Below are 21,499 nucleotides of genomic sequence, written 5' to 3'. Positions count from 1 at the left end.
GATTTGAGATGGTGTAATCTGGAATCTGACAAATCAGACCCATTTGCAACCAAATCCTATGGGGGGTAGTAATCGTAAACCTGATTTGATGGGCGGGTGGGGTGGTGGGGTGTGCAGGCTCCACACACCTTCTCTGGCTTTGGTGTACAGGAAGGCAGATGGGTCCGCTGACCTCATCACCTGAACATATGCCCCTTCAGCAGGTCAGCTACCGGGCGGGGCTCGTAAACATCCGAACGCAGTTCGCCCGGCAATAAACACACAGCGCTACAGAGCCACGTCACGGGCGCAAAATATATCGCCACCGGCTGTGTTCGTGTGAACTTTATGTTCCTTGCATCCCCATATGCTCTGGGTTGTACTGACAGCACACGTGGCCATTTAAATATCATAAATAAAATTGTTCCAGCCATGCTTTTAAAAGCATGGGTTAGTGACGGCGGCTAATTAAGGTTTCCTTTGGGCCTTCATTGTGGCATTTAATTACATGATTACTGATTTCCACACTTTATGCGTGTGAATTAAACTGACACTTGAGAAAATCAAAATATCTCAGTCGCCTTTCCTCCTGATTGCACAGTCTCCACTGATGAGTGAACTGCTAATGGCAAAGCACCAGACAAGATCAAAATAATATAAGGTATTATAAAGTACAGTTTAAAAATGGCCACTGATGGTCACTTGAAATGGATGTGTTATATTTAACTATTTGTCCTTGATAAACTTGTTCCTTTATTCCACACTTAAAGTGTCCTTTCACCCTTCCACGGAGAGGATTAACAAAACTGCTCATGGTGGACTTTTTGAAAGTTACAAAACAGCTGACATAAATTAAATAGGTTCTCATAAAAACAGATGAATCTTGAGTCTTCAACACTGAAGTACTTTTTAACATCCTAGATAGATAGTGTGTTGTATCACAACCTTATGTTGATAATAATTGCTGTTTACTTACAATATGACAATGAAATAACGGCTCGTATTTGAGCAAATAGCAAATTAATTTATATTACCGTTGGGAAAATGCTTTTTATTCTAAACAGAGCACCCTGGCTTAGCTATCGAAAAGATCTGAGCACTTCGACTGAAAATGCATTACTTCAGGTGTCCCTGAACAGTGTGTGTGCCCCGAATACATACCCCCATCAAATTCCCAGTGAAATGCCTTGCTTGCATGTCAATTTCCTTCAAAGGCTAAGGCCCCCCTACTGGGAGTAGCTGTTCATTAAGGTGCCCGTTTCAGATGTCAGCTAACAGCGCGCTCCTGCCTGGCCCTGGGGTCACATCAGCATAGCCAATAATCTCACTCAGAAATCAAAGGCAGCTTTATAAACAAATCAATACGACGCACTTATTTTTCACCCAAACACGGAGTCAAAGGCTTTTCGCTTACAGCAAAGGACAGATAATGCAGCTTATCAAAGAGCACGGAGGCAGGATAGAGGACAGATGCACATGTACTAGGGATGGGCATTCGATTAAATTGTCTTAATCGATCGTCGGGAGAATTAACGATCGATTTTCGATTAATCATTAATATTTTTATATTAAAATTCACTATTTATAGGCTACATTAAAATGCAGTGAAAATAGAAAAAACACAGCGTGTTTCCTCATTGAAATATTTATTACAAGATGAACAACTCTTGTGGCAGTTAAACTTACAAGATGGACAACTCTTGTGGCAGTTAAACGGGATCCGTTCAATGGTTACACTTGAAAATATGCCCTGCTGTACTCTTAAGCAGCGGAGCCGACAGCTAGAAGCCGGTGCTCATAAACACAACTGACCTTCGTTTTTTTTTCTCTCTAACTAATTAATCTCACATTTTGAAATTCATTCATCTAGATTCATCGTGATTAAAAGTTTGTTTTCTTCTAAAGACTAAATATTATAAATTAACGAGTAATCACTTCATTCATTATTTTAGACACTGTTGTTTAATTGTATTTTGTTCGTGCTCTCTCGCCATCAGCCAAGGAATGTATGCGAGACACAATGGTGCCCCTCGACGGTAAATCGTAAGAATTGTCCCCTGAAGCAATTCGAATCACCTCAGTCAGCCCACCGTCTTCAACTATGTTGATGGGCCGACAGTCACCCGCAACCTAAACTGCTACAGCGTTGGTAACCTTTTCACGGACTGGTCTAGTTAATTTCCTAGAGAAGTCGTGGAGTGTGGGTTGGCCACCATCTAACCTGGGACTGCTTTCTGTCGGGTGCTTTGCATTAAGGTGATAACTTAAACACGAGCTGCTTCTGTGATAGCTACATTCAGCTTGACAAATGCTACATACAACTTTAGTTTTGTCGATTGTTCTGTCATTTTGCCTCTTAAACAGAAACTTTCCGCCCAACAATCCCTCAGCTCTCTCCATCTTCAACTACCGTCTCGGTCTCTTCTATCTAACTGACTGCAGACAAGGGGCGGTTTCGTGCCACGGGTCAACGCGCACCGGAAGTAAACAAAGTTGCGTTAACTGCGTTCAAATATTTGATTGCATTAATCTCCGCCACAATAATCTCATAGAATAACGCGTTAACTTTGACAGCCCTAAAATAAATAAATTACACGCACACTACGCAACAGAACATGCATTAATTTTAATCGATGAAAAAATTATTTCATCGAGGAAATTCTTAATGATCAATTAATCGATCGTCGATTAATTATGCCCATCCCTAACATGTACACATACATCTGTGATTAAATACAGACACAGTAGGCAGCTCGCAATTAAGAAAAAACTGAACTCAAAGGAAAGCACAGAAAGGAAGGCCAAACAAACTTAAAACTGTTGGAAAAAGTACCTGTTGACATTTTCATCAGGCACAGCCAGCCGCTGCTGCAGCTGAGCAGCTGAGCTTACCTCACGTCAGCACCACACCAAAACAAAACACCCAGGGGACCTGGGCAGGCCAAACTTAAAAGAGGAGATATAAGCCAATCCCTTGGATAAATGTCCCTACTCAAAGTCAAACAGGCCCAGATCCATGTCTGGTCTTACGCGTAATGCCTGTTTCTCGTGAGCATAGTACTCTGTCGGTACCTTCTGTGCCAATCCAAAGCCAGCGGCAAATAGATTTGTCACGGCAAATAGAATCTGTCATAAGGCATCGCACACTTAGCAGGGAAGGTGTTACAGTTTCCATGCTCCCACAAGATAACATTATCACCTCTGTAATTACACCACGGAGCAACATAAATCTGAATAGGCACATGGATTCACCAGCCTTTTGCCACGTTGAGAACACTGTGATATCGTCTGTGAGAGCAGGAGTGGAATGATGAAGATGAAGATGAAGAGAGAGGAAAAGAGAAAACGGTGGCATTGTCACCGTTAACATTCAACATCTTTCCCTTTTTGAGGTTTAATTTTAAAAAAAACATAGTGAATTGCTTTCAGACTGACTGAAAATGATAAATCCATCATTTCAGGACACACGTAAATCCTAATGCTACTCTTGCTGACCGAAGGACACAGACATTTTATGAGGATCTTTTTTTTCCCCGCCACTCAATAATTCTTCTATGACAGGCCCAGGGCTCGTGCAATACTAATATTTTTTCGGCTTTTGTGCTATAACTGTAGAAATGGTACTTAAAGGGATGCCAAAATGATTTCCTTGAAAAATTTGGACCAAACCGAGGGCAGATCCAACCCAGAGTCGGCTAATATCCGGTCTCTAATTTGCCTCTCGTCTGATCTCTGCCATATTCCCTCTTAAGGAGAAACACCAGCACTTGACAGCAACTAATTCCTTTCTGCAGCCTCCACAATATGATGTCATTCATTTATTCAAAGATAATGGAGGATCACTTTTTCCGGAATCTGTCAAGATAACAGAGGATACTAGTGCACTGAGTAAGCAAAGCTAATGAGTTACCTCCCCGGGGTTTTACATAGAAGTAAACCCCCATAGACACACATTTACATTTACATTTACATTTAGTCATTTAGCAGACGCTTTTGTCCAAAGCGACGTACAAGGGAGAGAATATTCAAGCTACGAGCAATAGAACCTGGTGTAACAATACATAAATACTACTTTACATAAGAAATATAACAAAATGAAATAAATAGCATGACACATATGCTCTCTTTCTCTCTCTCTCTCTACTTTCACATCAATACACACTCTCTCTCTCTCTAGTTCTGACTTTATGTGAAGGCATACCTTCTCCATCTTTCTTTACCAAACTTTGTACATCATTGCAGGCGCAATACTACTAACATTGCGGAGGAAGACACAGCTCAGTTAAAAGGGCCAAATAACTTGCCACCCGAGCACAACAAATCGGATTGCCAAGCATCCAAAACAAACTAAGGCTTCCAGCCCCTGCAGGCACAGTGATAAATAGACTGCATATAATATGTACGTATTCAAGAGTAGAGGGAGATGAGGCTCAGGGTGGGTTTTAGAGCAGCAGGGAGTGTAAGGACACTGAGGACGTTGGAGGATTGAACTGGATCTCATCACAGTTTCATTTTGAGGTGTGACTCGAAAGGGCCCTGAGAGAGATCCTATACCAGAGCCGTACAAAAGGAACAGACGTCACCAGCAGAGAGAGAAAGAAGAAGTTGTGCCATTATGAGGGCCTTGCGTAACAGGTGAACTGTATGTGTTTTATCTACTTTAGCATGACTGGGTTAAATATAGGGCCATGGATATCTGTAGGAAGCCACCAAACTGCTATTCAACTATTTTCTATAAAGAGTTCTTTTTCTGTTGAAAAGTATAAATGCCTCAGTAAATTATTTTAGAATGAATTTTACATTCACGTCTAATGGTTTATAGTGTTGCTTTTTTGGTTCATACAATACAATAGACAATGGCCCTTTGGTCATTGCACTACTTGGTAGAAAATGTAAGTATTTCTGGCTGGCATATAAATGGTTCTTGCTCATAATTGACTCTTGTGGTTTCAAACCAACATGAGAGTTAAGGAGGCATAATAAAACCTTCCAGATTTAGACTCGCAACTATCCTATGCTTCGCCATCATGCTCAGAGAAAGACATCAGGCACAGAAAATGAAAAATGAACAAAAGGGACATTACATTTGAGACTGAAAAACAGAGACTAAAACTAATTTGCTACTCCCACTGAATGACTGGAGTATGAGAAATGTGCTGTCTATATCCCCCAATATAGTAATTGAATGCCTTTAGCCTTCAGAGCCTTTCAAGTGCCATCAGTCTTTCTTTCAGAGATAGCCAGCAGGTATCACAAGGGAGCTCTTGAAATGTAAACAGCAGACATAAGCATTCAATTGACATCCTCTTTTTGCTGGTATTGCATGACTTCAAACATAGCTTCAAACAGGAAGTGAGCAATGAGGTCAGTGACTGGGGGATGACGGTGGCGGATCATTAGCGCTCACCACGGGGACACCTTTCTCTCCATGGACTGGAGACGAGGTACTGTACCTAGCAGGGCTACTGTGGATGGGATTTGTTAGGAAAATAGAAACGTCTGTATCATCAACTATGGCTCTATAAACAAGACCATTTTCATGAAGGACGTGTTTACAGTGTTAAATGTTTTGTCCTTGTAACCTGTGATCAGATTTGTAACTTTTGTGACCAACAAATTCAAATATGGCAAAAAAGAAAAAAAGGCTCTTTTCCTGCGAAAGAAAAAAACAGGTTTTGAGAGCTGTTAACAAAAAAAAACATTCCTAAGGGTAAAAAAGAGCTCTAAATATAACTTTGGGGGTTCATTTCTCTCTAAGAGTGTATATAACACATATTTATTTCAGTCTGGATAATAGTTTTAAATTAATTTTTACACTGAAGCACTTTTCCTGTGATCTCTTCAGATGATAAAGTAATGAGGGAGACGGAAAACAGCTTCCCTTAGGGGTAGCAATTACCACAGCCAATTTTACTCCACATATTCACCTTCCTTCTGTCTGTGTGTGAGTGTGTTTTTCTTCATTTTAAATATGTTCACCAGCCCCCTTCGCTGAAGACACCTGTCTACTTGTGCTTGTCAATAAGGAACATCACACTAAATTTAGTGAAACGGGGGATGAGACGTGCATGTCGATGAAAGAGGATGGAGGGAAATGGAAGGGAGGGAATAGAAGGTTAATGGGAGACGTGTGCAGAGCTCTCCAGTAAAGCCAAAAGGCAGCGCTGCCTGACGTCTACTTAAGTACTTCTTAAACAGCAACATGTCACCCTGAGAGCTATGGGGTCATCGGCTAATGGTGCACTCGATGGAGGGAACGGCAAATGTGGCCTCAACAAGTTTCTTTTCAACAAATCTTAACGGAAAACAAAACATAAAAATGTGTTTGAGGACTTATTCAAGAGGAGCCATATCCATTATGTTTATAAGTGTGTGTGGGTGTGTGTGTGTGTGTGTGTGTGTGTGTGTGTGTGTGTGTGTGTGTGTGTGTGTTTGTGAGTGTATGGCTGTTTAACTGAGTGCATGTAACATGTAGCCCACTGATGCTTTAGCATGGATTATCTAAATACAGGATTTGGCTTCCCCGAACCGGTAGACCACTGAACAAGACAAAGCAGTGTCTTTGTAAAGCATCCTGACAACAGACAGACTTGTAAAGCTACCCTTTTGGAAAGAACAGTGAGCGCAACACTACTAAGCAAGCTTAGAAGACAAACAGACACTAGGAACACAGGAGCAGACTCACTCTCACTCTCTCTCTCACTCTCTCCATCTGAGTGTGTGTGTGTGAGAGAGAGAGAGAGAGAGAGAGAGAGAGAGAGAGAACGAGAAAGAAAAACAAAGACTGAGAAAGGAAAGTGTGTATGTGCCTGTGTGTGTGTGTGTATATACCTAAGATCAATTATGCTTACACTAAATGCCTCCCGCCACCACTGTTTGTGATTGCTAAGTTACAGATGCTCCGATTAGCCCCGGCCAAAGCCTTCCCCTCCCCTATCCCTGAGTGTTGAGCCGTCCGTCAGCGGGAGTGTGAAATCTCTAGGTCAATAACCATGTTTGGCCAAGGCTGAGACAGATGGCCCGACACAGAGAGGGGGAAATGTGGCCCAGCAGGCGCCGCTCGCTCTCTCTCTCCTTCCCCCCTCGAGCTGCACGCAGCGCCCTGGCGCTCGGGTCACGCGCCGCTAATAAGTCACAGGGAAAAAGTTGACAAAGACGAGGCGAAGTGAGGCAAGCGAGGCGAGTGGGCGTGCTTTTACACTCTCTCTCTCTCAAACACACACACACACACACACACACACACACACACACATGAATATATACATGCACAGATACATATGCAAATGCATACAGACATAAACATATACAGACACGATATACAAACGCTTAAGGCCCCGTCACACCATGACGTTCTGGTCAGCGTTCTCTGAACTTTCTAATCATTCAATTTCGAGCGTTCTAGGGCGATGTGGACGCATCTGGCGTGTTACTAACGAAAGAATAGTGTAGGACTGACACATGACTAGCGTGGGACTGACGCATGAGGAGTGTGTAACACCGACCAAGTGACGTGTCACTGGTCCGCGACAAACGTGTGCTGACGTGTCACTCCAGCGCGACAAACGATAAGTCAACATTAGAAGAGCGTGTTAAGCGTGTAATTCACGTGTGAATAATGACAGAAAAGCGTTTTGCTGGCGTGTGGGTTTTATGGTCAAACGGGTATAAAACGCTGGAAAATCATAGTGGATTCAGTTGATCTGAACAGTGAACATCATGCCGCCAAGACCACGAAAAGGTGAGGGGGGCTTCTGCTACTAGCGCTGCTGCAAGTAAGAAGATGATAAATGCTGCTGAAAGTAAGAAGAATACAAAGCCTCTTTCACTAGCAATGTCTTCGGACGAAGATTTACTGTTATTATTACTGTGATTTACGAAATAATGGGCGTTATTCCTGGGGTTTTATGTTATTAAAATAAATGATTTAAATTTGACACTGAATTTGTTTTTCTCAATGTTTATTATTGGAAAACATCAACACATCCACACACATTGTCCATGTCACAAGAGTCTTCATATCATATCCATCTGCCATGGAACAGCACCAGCTATAACAGTGCTCAGCTATGTTTAAGTTCAGTACATCTACTTCATGCTGGCTCAAGCAAGCATATACCCTCCACTCCGCTTTTCGCTAGATTATGCAATGACCTTGCATGACATGATAGCATTGAATATGTAGATGTATAGCGCACAGAATAACGTTTGCAATGATGTAAGTTGCGTTTGTTGATCACGTATGGTTAATAACATATTAATTGTAGAAGGGACATGATAAAATCAAGATCTTCCCTTGGTGAAAAAACTTTCGCCGATATCTTCCTACGAGAGATGGGTTAGGTGCTCAAATTTCCCTGGATCAAAGAGGACGTTAGTAGGCATGTCCAAACTAAAAATCACGTCTCAGGATTGCTGCGCACATAAGTTATTTCGGGTGCATCAACTGTACTCAGTCTACCCTACCCAACGACTGACTACGATAGCCAAACGCGTGCAAAGTTAATAAAACGTTCCACGAAAGTTCTCCAGCGTTTAAATTAAACGTTGAAGAACGCTGATCTCCATGAGAACTTTTGTGCATGTTCAAAACTTTTTTTTTGGACCAGCGTTCTCCTCCGATCACCGACGATTACCAACGATTACAGCGTTCACCAGCTTTCACACAAAGCTCTTCTGGCGCAATACCAGCGACCATGCACGATTACCAACGTTTCCTCTTACATCATAGAACGTTGACCAGAACGTCATGGTGTGACGGGGCCTTTACCCACACAGGCATAGACACACACACACACACACACACACACACACACACACACACATACACACTGGTAGATGTACAAACTTCAACACTCACAGACATACACATACATACACCTGAACAGACACATCTTCATACAACTCTGTGGAAAGGCAGCTTGAGTGGGCATCGGTTTCAATAACTTCAGGTACTGCCTGAAAGCTCACCGGACCCGCTGTCTGACAGCTACTAAAAAATCAGGCAACCTTTACATTGCATTGGTTTGTGTTTCAGGGCATAGCTATGTCGTCACTGCACAAGAGATCACATAAAGTAGATCAAACAGATCAAATAAGTAGACCCTTACAATGAAGACAATGAAAAAAACACTCTAGCTACTGTTTTAAACACATAGGAAAAAGCCTACTGAGACTGCTACTATGTTGCATGTGTCAGAGTGTAGGTTAGAGATGTACTGTAGCATACCATGTAAAATATTTATGCCAAAAGAGACAGGCCTTTGATACTATAGATGATTATGGTATACAATACAGTCCCAACCTTCAATGTGTATCAACTCAGAAACCCAGTGATTGCTGCTGTGTACCACTGTAATTATATCAATGTAGCGGACCTATGATGACAGGTAAGCTACATTTCCTAGCCTATGTATGAATGTTTTGCATAATTTAGCATACTGATTTACTTCAGCGATCAATGCAGTCAAATAAGTAAAGGGAAAAGAAACCTGTGGTTAATTAAGGTAATTCAAATACAATTATCTTTTCTACATGACAGTGTCGAAAGAACTCACACAGCCTAATGCAACAACTTTTGTGACACCTAACAGACTGCATGACACCTGACAGACCTACCTTGCAATTACCAAAGCAATTATCTGCAACAGTGTGTGGACTAATAGCTTGGCATATGGCAAAGGAACAACTGTAGAAAGTCAATGGGTAAGTTGAGCCAAAGTAAATATAGGCCTATGTGATTAAATGAAAATTAATTCGAATGGTACATGATTAAACTGAATGCAACATCTGGCGATGCTGTGTGATACAAGTTCATAAATCTATGTGAATTTTATCATGTGCATTGTAACTGTGTTACTGTCGCAGAGAATTGGACAACAAGTGGTGGGTGTTGTGAAGGAATTGCTAAGATTATTATACACTGCCAATAAATCTCCCGTATACAGTGGGAGAACTAAAGGTTATCTTAACTTTGTTTCTGACATGAAGCGTTTCTTATACTGCTCTCGCGGTTTGACACTAAACTCCACTGGTGGAGACGTAGCCCAGCGAAAAGCAATTATAGCAGCAGTTGTCAAATACCTTCAGAGTCAGAGATGGTAAGCCAAAACATTGTACCGTGACAGTAAGGGAAAATATCCACCTCCTATGTGTTACCCTACAGTACTTTGAAGGCAATTTGTAAAGACATAATTTGAATGCTCTTTAAAATAAAAGTACTATGTTGTATAACTATAACTTGTAATTTGGCAATCAAGAATGCATCACTGGCTTTTTCTGAATAGAAATGAAGGATGTGTATCAGCAAAAACTTTCAATGTTTCAATGTTGGTCCAGAAAAGACGTCAGAAATTAAAGCCATCCAAAAAAACGCATTGATCACTGGATTGTGTCACGGTGATTGATTACGCAGGTGCAAAATGAGTTCACCCGCTTCATGACAGAGATGTTAATGTTTTATGTGGTTTGCACTATGCATTCCATTCGCATGAGTATTCTCTCTCTCTCTCTCTTTCTCTCTTTCTCTCTCTCTCTTTCTCTCTCTCTCGCTCTCTCTCTCTCACTCTCTCTCTCGCTCTTTCTCTCTCACTCTCTCTCTCTCTCTCTCACTCTCTCTCTCGCTCTCTTTCTCTCTCTCTCTCACTCTCTCTCTCTCTCTCTCTCACACTCTCTCACACTCTCTCTCTCTCTCTCTCTCACTCTCTGTCTCTGTCTCTCTCTCTCTTAGCCTTCCCATGTCTTGGGCTCCCTCTCTTTCTTCACTTTCCTAACCCATACAAAAGAGACCTTCCACATTCACACTCAGTCCTAGACACACAAGCCCCCACTGAATGATGTGCCCAAGGCATTTGTGTCCTTATTTGGCCCATAGTTGTTCCAGTAAACACTAGATAACAGTAAAGTTTATATTTGTTAACAGATCTAGTAGTTCACACCATTAGTCATGATGACAGGCACTTAGAGCCGCACTGCACCCAGCCTATTAAAGAGCACAGATGCCTGTCTTTCATCAAGCCTTCAATCAAATAAACCCCCATTGGCTGTAATCCACTTTCCACTTTTGTGCCACATAACAATGAATCGTGTTTTACATGGTCCAGACGACCACTCACTTACAACTCTCGAAGCCCAGTGCGATATTAAACACCACACCACAGTAAGCATTACGATATGAGCTGATTCAGTATACAATGAACACCTCACGCCTGAGGCTATATATGGACCACTCCACTAAATTCAGATTAAAAATGCATACAGCAATGTCTCGTACCCATTACTCAGACACTTCTGTGTATACTTTCCTAAATCTCACCAGTCCGACGGAGTAGAAAAGGAATACATTATTGAAGCTGCAATAGATACAACATACAGAGGAGAGCTACGTATGTCTTCAAATTGAATGTGTAATTCAAGGAAATTGACCTAGTCTGGAAGCACTGATATCATCTGGTTCTTTGTAATAAAAAGTATGATGATATTCAATCGATTCATTACTCATTGAGTAAACAGACTGCTTTTAGTTTTGTTACTGAATGTATGTACTGTATGTATGTATGTATGTATGTGTGTGTGTGTGTGTGTGTGTGTGTGTGTGTGTGTGTGTGTGTGTGTGTGTGTGTGTGTGTGTGTGACAGTGACAGTGATTTAAGGAAATATCTCTCTAAAACAGGATGTGAAATGTTTTCTTATTTCAGGAAATAGAAAAAGAAATGCATACACTTCAGTTCTGTATTTGGTATTAACACAAGGTAACAAATCAACATGCCAGGTGGACAAAGATACACTTCACCTGCCATAAAAGCCTGTGGTTTAGGACAGTTTACATAACCTGAGCACTTACCCTAAAGTAGTCATGGTGACGATCGTGTACCAAAACGAGGCCGGGATGCTGGTGAATTTGGTCGAACTGGAACCCTTTTCGGCGTAGAACATGACGGTGGCGAAGATGATGATGGCCATTGTGAGGGAGAAGAGCAGGAAACCGAGCTCCGAGGCGCAGCTCTTCAGCGTGTAGCCCAAGATGCGCAGGCCCTGCGAGTGACGTGAGAACTTGAAGATCCGGAAGACACGGAACACTCTGAGGGTGACGAAGGCGCCGCTCACGTCCTCGTTGTCAGTCATGACCAGGCCGATGTAGTACGGGAAGATGGCCACCACGTCGATGATGCTCATGACGCTGCGCATGAAGAGGTAGCGGCTCGGCGCCGCAAACAGCCGCAGCAGGTACTCCACAGTGAAGATCATCACGCAGGCCGTGTCCATGCAGAAGAAGGCCACCGTATAGCGCTGTCCGCAAGAGATGTCCTTCTGGCTCGTGGAGCCGCACGGCACTGTCTCCACCACGTTGGTGAGTACAGAAATGGCGATGAAGAAGCCTGTGACATAGTAGAACACCAGAGCCATGGTGCTGGTGTGCGGGTTCTCAAACGCCCGCCATATTGTCTCACGGAACGTCATGTTGGGCGGCTTGAAGTCCTTTTTGTCCTCCTGGTCGTCCTGAAGGCGTTCCGCATTCTCCCGCTTGCGGTCCTTGTACTCTTCGTAGCAGCAGTCGCCGATGATTTCTGGGATGATGCCGAAGAAGGACAGCTCCTCATCGTAGGCCTGGATGCACTCAGCGCGGGGGTAGTGAAGCTTCCCCGTGCGGTAGAAGTTGAGCACACTCCGGAAGGCTTCCGGGTCGCGGTCGAAAAAATACTCCTTGGCCTCTTCGTTGTAAAAGAACTCCTTCTCAGAACTGCCAAGGAGAGTGTCTGGGTACCGATCCAGGGTGGTTCTCCAGGTCTGAAAGCGGCGTCCACTCACGTTCAGTATAATCAGCTCATCCTGTCTCTTGCTGTGGTCCCTTGGGGCAACGGGCATAGGGCAGTTGGCCACTGGCATCCAGCCGATGGCGGCTGCCCGTGCAAAGGGGAGCCATGCTGCAACTCCGGCTGCCATGGTGTCGCCAACTTGACGGTGACGGGACTGCTCTGGCCCTCTCAGAACCAGCTCACCTTCAAGTCAGCTGTCATCCTTGGATGCAGACAGACAACATACACTTATGATAACAACTTACTATTTTTGTCATCTCATGTTTATGTTGCATATTGCTGGTGTTGGTGCTGGTGCAATATGGGCTCTACTGTACCTACCTAGACTGTACCTACCTAGACTGTGCTTTACCTACCACGGTCTGTGGTAAGAATGTAGAGCTGTATATGTCTACATGATCCTCAGAAATGACAATACTGTTACTGTTTCACATACATTTCTGTCTACTACAATTGTTTTGCAATGAACTGTACACTGAACACATTATAGTATATTATTGTATGGTATAGTATATTATAGTATATTATGTAGGCTATAGCACAGTACAGTACAGTATAGAAAAGTATATTAGTATATTATAGTATAGTACAGTTGTTAAAATGGTCATCACCAACTCAATAAAAAAAGAGATTTCCTTAAAGTACGACTCAATGGAGTGCACTGTTAGTGTGACAGTTCCCCTTAATGTTCAGCATATTAATGCAGTTCTGACAGGTACAGTTTAAACAACTATCCACTGTCGATTTGCTTTGACATAGAGATCACAAAGAGATTAGATTGAACTACGCATTTCCACTTAAGAGCGTTCATTGAAAAGCGTAGATAAGCTTACCTGTTGAACTGAAACCACGCAAGCAACAATATCGCACATTTTACGCACTTGAAAATGTACCAACCTCTTTTCCCGAAAGCATTACTCACTGGATTAGATAACAACGACTAGTATGTGCCGACATTTAATCAGTAATTGATCAGAATCTTTGCGGGCCGAGCATAAACAATGATGCAAAAGCAAGCGTGTTTCTGCCAGATATGGTCTATACATTTAGCGTGAAATATCTAGTAACGTTCATTTATTTATACTGAGTTCAACTTACCTCCAGGAACGAGAAATCTCGGCTAAACACAAGAAAAGCGTCCGGAAAGTAACTCTGTGAAATAGGTTAGCCTACTCTTCAGTGTGGTTTCGAGGACGGACGGAGCGCATTGACATCAGCCTTTTACAGTTCTGAAGTAAATCCGAGTAAGTTAAATCGTAAAAAAATCGTGCAGCAAGGTAAATGGCCAGAACGTGCCGGTACAGTTGTTTTTAATCACTCCAGTTCGCAGCACAGAGTAGCCTACTTAGCCTTACCATATCTTTCGTCTCACCGCCAGAAAGAAATACTCCGCAATGGCTCTCGAGGTGCACCTGCTACATGATATGATTGGCATCTCTCTCAGTAGTCTCGCTCTCCACTCGCACTTTCAGTTGTCCCTGTCTGCCGTTTCCTCACCATCCTAAACTCCAATTCAGTCCAGGGAGAAGAGAATTCGTCTCTACGAGGTGAGGTAGAAAAAAAAAATCAAATTCAGTCAGAATTATAAGTCTCCACTTGTTCGCAGATGAAAGTCGCAGCCTAGAAGCTGGATTCGTTGATGGCAATGCAGTCGGAACTTACTGTCCAGATGTAGAGTACGCACCGCATCACATGACAAAAGTGAAGGGTGAAGAGAAAATAACAGAAAAGAGTCATATAGGCTACATAGGGTTACTGCAAGAGAAGCATAATGGCTTTATCTTTTTAGCACCAGATAATTGCAAGGCAGAGTAATAAATGAACCCCAACTCGTAAAGAACTGTAAGTACGTTGTGACCGCTGATCTTTCCCTGAAATATTGTTTTTAGGGTTTCAGTTTTATTCTGTTTTAGACTACAGCTCACTCTGTGCAGAGGCCCAACAACCTATGTTTTATGTGGATATAGTTTTACCTGATGTCAAGATTCAGTGACTGTTGCTAGCATTTTTAGAAAAAAAATCTGTCTCAGCATGGTGGAAGCAGTGCGAACTTATGATTACCACACTGAGCTGGATCTAATACAGGAGTGGACTCATTTACCAGGGCTTACATTAATAGCTATGTATCAGCCGGACGTAACATTGGCTGTGTTTTCCACATGGAATTTTCAGTGGTTAGGAAAGAATTGTAGCTAGAATAACCTCTCTTGCCATCTTCAATTTCATAAATTGCGTTGACATCCGTACTTCCACATCCATACATTACATATGTAACTTGCAGGTCTAACTTTTGGTTAAAAAATAAATAAAAACAAGAAAACGTTAGTCCATGCATCTGTTGTCAGTGTCTCTTCAGTGTTTTATTAAGGTCAGCGTTGGTGTTTAATTGAAGTTTGAGCGTCCTTTCGCTATGATTTGCTGTACAGTAGTTACTCTGTGACAGATACAAAGCGGGAAGACGCTCGTAAAACTGAGGAGTGTTCTTATGTTTTAAGAGAGGTCGTCTTTTTTCATTCACACTCAATTTCATGGCTGGTAAGCTGCCAGAGATGGCAGCCAAAAATAGCACAGACACCCCAGCTTGTGAAAACAGGATTCTGTGAAAGTGGTAAAGACTGTATGTCAACATTCTCAGGAGGACAACCCAGACACCCGCTACAAATAAAGGATGTCAACAATTGCCATAATATTCTTAGTTGTTTTTAAATTTTGCCTGTCACACATTAACAACTAAATACTAATTGTTTTGGTATGAGCTGAAATTATATGTAGGCGTACCAATCTCGAGGTTTGTTTCTTGTTATGCACAGAAGATGCTAAATTCCTTGGGCTATTGGTTGGGGACTTCCCACAGCGGCCACAGAGAACTACCTCCTCAGACTGTTTGAAAACGTTTGCAAGAGTTTGCTTTTGGTAAATTGAACGCAGCTCAGTACTTTTACTGAAATATTTTAGCAACTGCTAATACTTATGTACTTTTACTTATGTACTTTTACTTAACTTTTACTTATAGAACTTTACTAATAGAGTATTTCTACAGTACTGTGATGGTACTTTTACTTAAGTAAAGGATCTGAATACTTCTTCCACCACTGCATACCAATAGGCTACTTAACAATACTTAACAACAACAACAAAGATGCCTTCGTGAACATTTCACTGGAGTTGTCAAGTGGACACCTTCCTTTGTCAGTGTTAAGTTGAATTAGGCCCACTACACCTCCAAAAGGCTAAACAGTGATCTCTGGCCTCCTAGACCCATCCCCCTCCATACTCACAATGGGTTAAGACATGTCAGTACCAGGGACAATAACAGATACCCCTCAAGATACACCTTGAAAAGATTTCACATGTATATCTCAGTGTGTGAACGATGCACTGCATAATTATCTAAACATCAATCTCATTATACTATGGCATGTCACAGACTATCCAGGGTAAGGGGTGGGTGGGTTGGGGGGAAACCCCCCTTGGGAGCACTAACCTGGGTTAAGTTAGGGGTAAGAATTGGATACAGTAGGGGTAAGGGATTGAGCTACTTCTTAACAGGAAGTGCTCAATGCAGGGCCCCCTGTACTCTTTCATCCAACCGTTTTTTCCTTCCTTCGTGGATCCTCAATCCTTTCAGTTTACTTCCTCCATCCACATATACAAACCTGAAGAGCTTCATCCCCTTTCTCATAGTGAAAGCTATGTCAAAGTCCAAAGTCATGTAGTCTGCCTGTGAGTTATCTTCCACTCTTGTTGTTGCTGACACTAGGAGTATTTTAGGGTTCATTTGTTCATTTGTTGCTTAATGGGGTACATCTACCTGGTGTATTAGCCACAGATGTTGCTGCTACAGGTTGCTAGTCCCCATTGGGGTCTATTCCATACTGCCAGCAGTCCTTCCAAGCCATCACACGGCCTTTCCCTTTTTGTCAGCTGCCCTATTCACAGCAGTCACTGGGTTCTCTAGATAGGTAATTTAGTTATACAGAGGAAAAGATGTTAAATTCCTCATGCTATTGTTTGGAGATCCCCCACAGCGGCCAAACCTCTCACTGTCAATTGCAAGTACTCATACCCAACAACCTAGCCTACGTATTATAACAACAGGGTGCACTACTACCATCATACCGATACTTAGAATACTTAACAACAACAAGAACAAAGATGCTTTCCTGAGCATTTCACTGGGGTTCTCTAATGGACACCTTCCTTCGTCATATCTCAGTGTCTGAAGGATGCACTGCCTAAATATCTAAACATCAATCTTATTATACTACGGTATGCTGAAGGCTATTCAAGGTAACGGGTTGGGAGGATTGGGGCAGGGGGGGTATCCTCCTCGGGAGTACAAACCCGGGTTTGGGTTAGGGAAGGAATTGGATGCAAACCTGGGTTAGGGAAGGAAGAGCTTGGGGGTCGGAGCATGATATTGGTCCCTGAAACAATTTTTTTTGTGGAGGTGTTGCTTGATTATTAATGATAGCTGCTGTGGCTCATGTATTTCAAGCTAAAAGAGAGACATAGTAGGAACACGTCTGAGAGAATAAATCTGGATCATGATTAAACAACGTGTATGCAAACCAAATGTCCATGATTCTTGTACAACTGAACAAATTGCCCTGTTGCTAGAATGTTATTCCACAGTTTCCGGGCGTTTGTTAATCTGGAACATAAGAAGATGTAAAGAAAAAAGGGCATTCTACAGCTGGGTCATCACACCCTTCTGCACCCAGTCCTCTTAGAACGCCTGCATTCTGACATGAGGAAAAAAGAGGGAGAGTTGCGTTATGTTGCCATGGCAACAATCCTTCCAGCACCATACCCTCAGACATAATTTGATTATCCATGTCTACCAGAAACATGACATTTTTCCTGATCTGGTGATACCGTGTGCTCATTAGCACCTCCAGACAAGTTCTCAAGTGTATTGGCTTGTGTGGAATTGGCAGACCATTTTCAAATGGGTCCAGCTGCCTCATAGGTATCCTCAAGCGGAGAACCTGATATCCAATTTTGATTATTTTCCGTTGCTTTGATTCCAGCTGAGTGAATGTGAGATTTATGAATATGCTTCTTATATTCTATGCTATTCTTATAGTATATTTATTTATTTAATTTATTTATATAATATAAGTTTTATTTGTGCAGTTCCTTGAAAAGACTGCAACCCTGCAATGTAAAACCCAGTTGCCTCATGCGGTTCGCATGGCGGTAGAATGAAAGTACAAGCCTGTCGCTGAGCTTGCCCAAGGCTTAGCAATAGTTTCTCTCAGAGACAGAATGGAGATGGCACAAGGTAGAGACGACCATGTTGTTTCTGTCACTGGTCAGGCCTTTCATTACCACAACATGGAGCCAATTTCCCCAGGCACAGCGGACATGCAAGTCATCAGAATACAGTAGATGGGCTTTTTTAAGAAGCAATTTTCAATTTCATTCAGCAGATACACTAAAGCACTACAGTAAATGAAGACCATAGACAGCACACACACACTCACACACATGCATACACACACACCCACACACACACACACACACACACACACACACACACACACACACACACTCACACACATACACACACACACACACACACACACACACAAACACACACACTCACACACATGCACACACATACACACACACACACACACACATACATTAGTGATATCTTGAGAATAAAATGGAGAGGAAATATAATATAATATCTTAATATAATTAAGACTGTGTGGTGATGTTTGGTAACACATCAATACTAATTAGTTTACACTCTCACTTCTCAATCACTCAAATGAACCACTGATTATGGACATTCGTGTTGAAAGTTAATCCTTCCCTCTCCAGAATCAGATTGCCCATAGCCAGGTGGGTGATTATGAAACTATGAGCATTGTGGGCAAACGATAGAAAATACAGAAAGACATGCAGACACAGAACTTCAGACAGACAATTCATTTCTTCTCTATGCGTCATATTTTGGAAATACCCTACTCAGCTTGTGAGAAGCTTGGGAATACATTTACATTTGAAGCAGATTCACCAGCATAAGCAATTGGCTTGCTATGGAGTAAATTGCCTCTTGTGTTTGTTAATGGATCAAAATAGAGTCTCAGTCTTTATCTCTGAAAGATTAGTATTACAATTTTCAATTACACAGAAGAGTTCATTAATCAAGCAATGGTAGCAAACATTGTCTTTGCTCACGAAACCTAAATCTGTTTTCAAGGCCCACACTGGCTCTTCAGCAGATGAGTTTAAAGTGTCATTTGTTGTTTACATTTAAACATCTAGCCATTTAGCAGACACTTTTATCCAAAGCAACGTACAAGAGAGAGAACAATCAAGCTACGAGCAATAGAGACCTAGTGTAACAATAAATACTATTTTACATAAGAAATAGAAAAAGTGCAGGAATGAAACTACTGTAAGTGCAAGTTAAGTACTAGTAGAAGTGCAAGTTAGGAAGGGAGGTGCTCTCTGAGGAGTTGGGTCTTCAAGAGCTTCTTGAAGGTAGAGAGGGACGCCCCTGCTCTGGTAGTGCTAGGCAGCCCGTTCCACCAACATGGAACTACAAATGAGAATAGTTGAATTTGCTTGTTTAATTGATCCAAACCTCTATATGTAGATGTCTTTACTGTAGTATCTTTACTTTACAATAGTTTTATTGAAGTAGAGTGTGTGAGTCATATATTGACATCACAGATATGCAGTCTACAGTGTATCGTGTCGTACGTTCAAAAAATGAAATTCTGTAGGGTAAGGTAATAAGTCAAATTTGTGTTCTCACACTTCAAGTAATAATATGCTGTATAGATTTGACGGGTTTGCAACTAGTTTCTTTTCATGAATGACTTATCGTGTGACTTTGGACAACACATAATAACTGTTTTATTAACTCAAAGAAACATAATCTGTTTGTCTATTTGTACTCACCTTTTAGCACTTGAATGTTGATTCATGACATTTTTGTTAAAATGATTGAAAGTTTATGGAAATGTATGGAAATTGATTGAAATGGACAATGTGACCTAATGACAGCCATGGTTCCCAAGCACTTCCCTCTTACTCAACATATGACCCATGTACTGAACCAAGACAGCCTTTAAACAACCTTCTTTTCTTGCACATTCACATGTAACCCTGGGCAATTACAGGCTTGTTAACCGAGCCAACTGGGTGTGCACCTGCATCAAAAGACTGTAATTATAGCAACCAGTTGAGTGCTCGCTGGATTTATTGAAGTGATTTCAAGTAAAGCAAGAAAGTGGCGGTTTGTGTCATGGAATACATTCTACAAAAGCCACATGAGCAGGATCCAATCGTTCAGATCTGACAATATCTCAATAACCATGTGATTGGGAGAGCTGCACTATTTAAGGCCTGTTAATCAACCTAGCGTTAGCCTAGCCCCCTTTGTTCTGTTCTTCCCAGACCAGCACTGTCCTCGAGCTCCGGTTGCTGATTTTAATCTACTATTACCCTCTGGTTGGTTAGAGTGGCTCGCTGTGAAATATCTGTAATGCTCTCCAGGTACTTCAATGGCAGTGCTTTAAAGAGGCCTCGGGGTATGCGTGTCCATGTTAAGACACGCCAAGCAGTCACAGTACGGGACAAATAATTATTAAGTGAGATCAGTTAGTGAGCTGGTATGGCATGCTACTCTGTCTGGATGCAAACAAAAACAAGAAACAATGTGGGAATGGGCTAGAATATGGGAATGGGCTATGATGTGGGAATGGGCTAGGATGTGGGAATGGGCTAGGTTGTGGGAATGGGCTAGGATATGGGAATGGGCTAGGATGTGGGAAGGGCTAGGATATGGGAATGGGCTAGGTTGTGGGAATGGGCTAGGATATGGGAATGGGCTAGGATGTGGGAAGGGCTAGGATATGGGAATGGGCTAGGTTGTGGGAATGGGCTAGGATATGGGAATGGGCTAGGATATGGGAATGGGCTAGGATGTGGGAAGGGCTAGGTTGTGGGAATGGGCTAGGATGTGGGTGTCACGACAGAGCCCGGACCTGCACCAGCCACGCCCCCGTTGGTTTCCACTCGCTCACTCTCACCGGAATACTGATCACGTACACCTGTATCCTCACTCACCTGCACCACGTTTACACTCACCGGGTTCATAATCACCCACACCTGTCACAGCCCTACATATACCTCACACTCCCTTCACTCGGTGTCTGGTATCGCATTTCAACGGATGCACAACCTTGGATTTCCCGCGACCTGACTTTCATGAGGATTACGTACTCTCCCGTCTTCGTTTGTATCAGTTTAGTTTATCTCCTTAGTTCCCGTTTAGCGTATCACCTTAGTTATAGTTTAGTTAGTGCCTTGCCGAGTGTGACTCGTGTTTTGTTTGCCGCAACGGCTTTTCTGTTATAGTTTGTACGCTCAGAGGTTGCCTCCGCCAGTTCCCAGCAGTGCTACGCGCCTGCGCCCCTCCGAGGGTTGTGACTGTGTTGTCGAGGATTAACCCCTCAGCCTCTCCATGTCCGTATCAGCATCTCTGTGTCTGCAATCTGCTGTCTGTCCTGTGTGTTCCTGGCTGTCTCTGTTTGCAATAAACTCTGTTCCAAGTATCCCAATCTCGAAGTCTGTTCTTTCCGTGACAGTGGGAATGGGCTAGGATATGGGCGGGCAACAGAGGAACTGATAACAGGGTTAGCTCATCTCTAGTTTTGCACTGCATGAGACTTTGTGACATT

General features: G+C 42.4%; 1 protein-coding gene across 3 annotated transcripts in view; it reads right to left on the bottom strand.

Moving 5' to 3' along the window:
• The window catches only part of LOC105909844 (potassium voltage-gated channel subfamily D member 3), an 82,082-nt gene extending 67,426 nt beyond the window's left edge, over positions 1-14,656 (bottom strand). Inside the window, exons 1-2 of one of the 3 annotated variants that reach the window (XM_031567647.2) lie at positions 13,890-14,656; positions 11,819-12,993 (exon numbers count right to left, since the gene is read on the bottom strand). In XM_031567647.2, the coding sequence (XP_031423507.1) occupies positions 11,819-12,918 (1,100 nt within the window). In that variant the 5' untranslated portion in view covers positions 12,919-12,993; positions 13,890-14,656. The remainder of the gene's footprint in view (positions 1-11,818; positions 12,994-13,889) is intronic. The other 2 variants (XM_031567645.2, XM_031567646.2) reach the window with 2 other exon arrangements.
• Between the last annotated feature and the right edge of the window lie 6,843 nt (positions 14,657-21,499).

This window comes from Clupea harengus, chromosome 5, assembly GCF_900700415.2.
Source record: "Clupea harengus chromosome 5, Ch_v2.0.2, whole genome shotgun sequence".
Classification (NCBI taxonomy): Eukaryota; Metazoa; Chordata; class Actinopteri; order Clupeiformes; family Clupeidae; genus Clupea; species Clupea harengus.
Note: the sequence above shows the minus strand (reverse complement) of the source record. Positions and strands in the feature narration are given on the sequence as shown.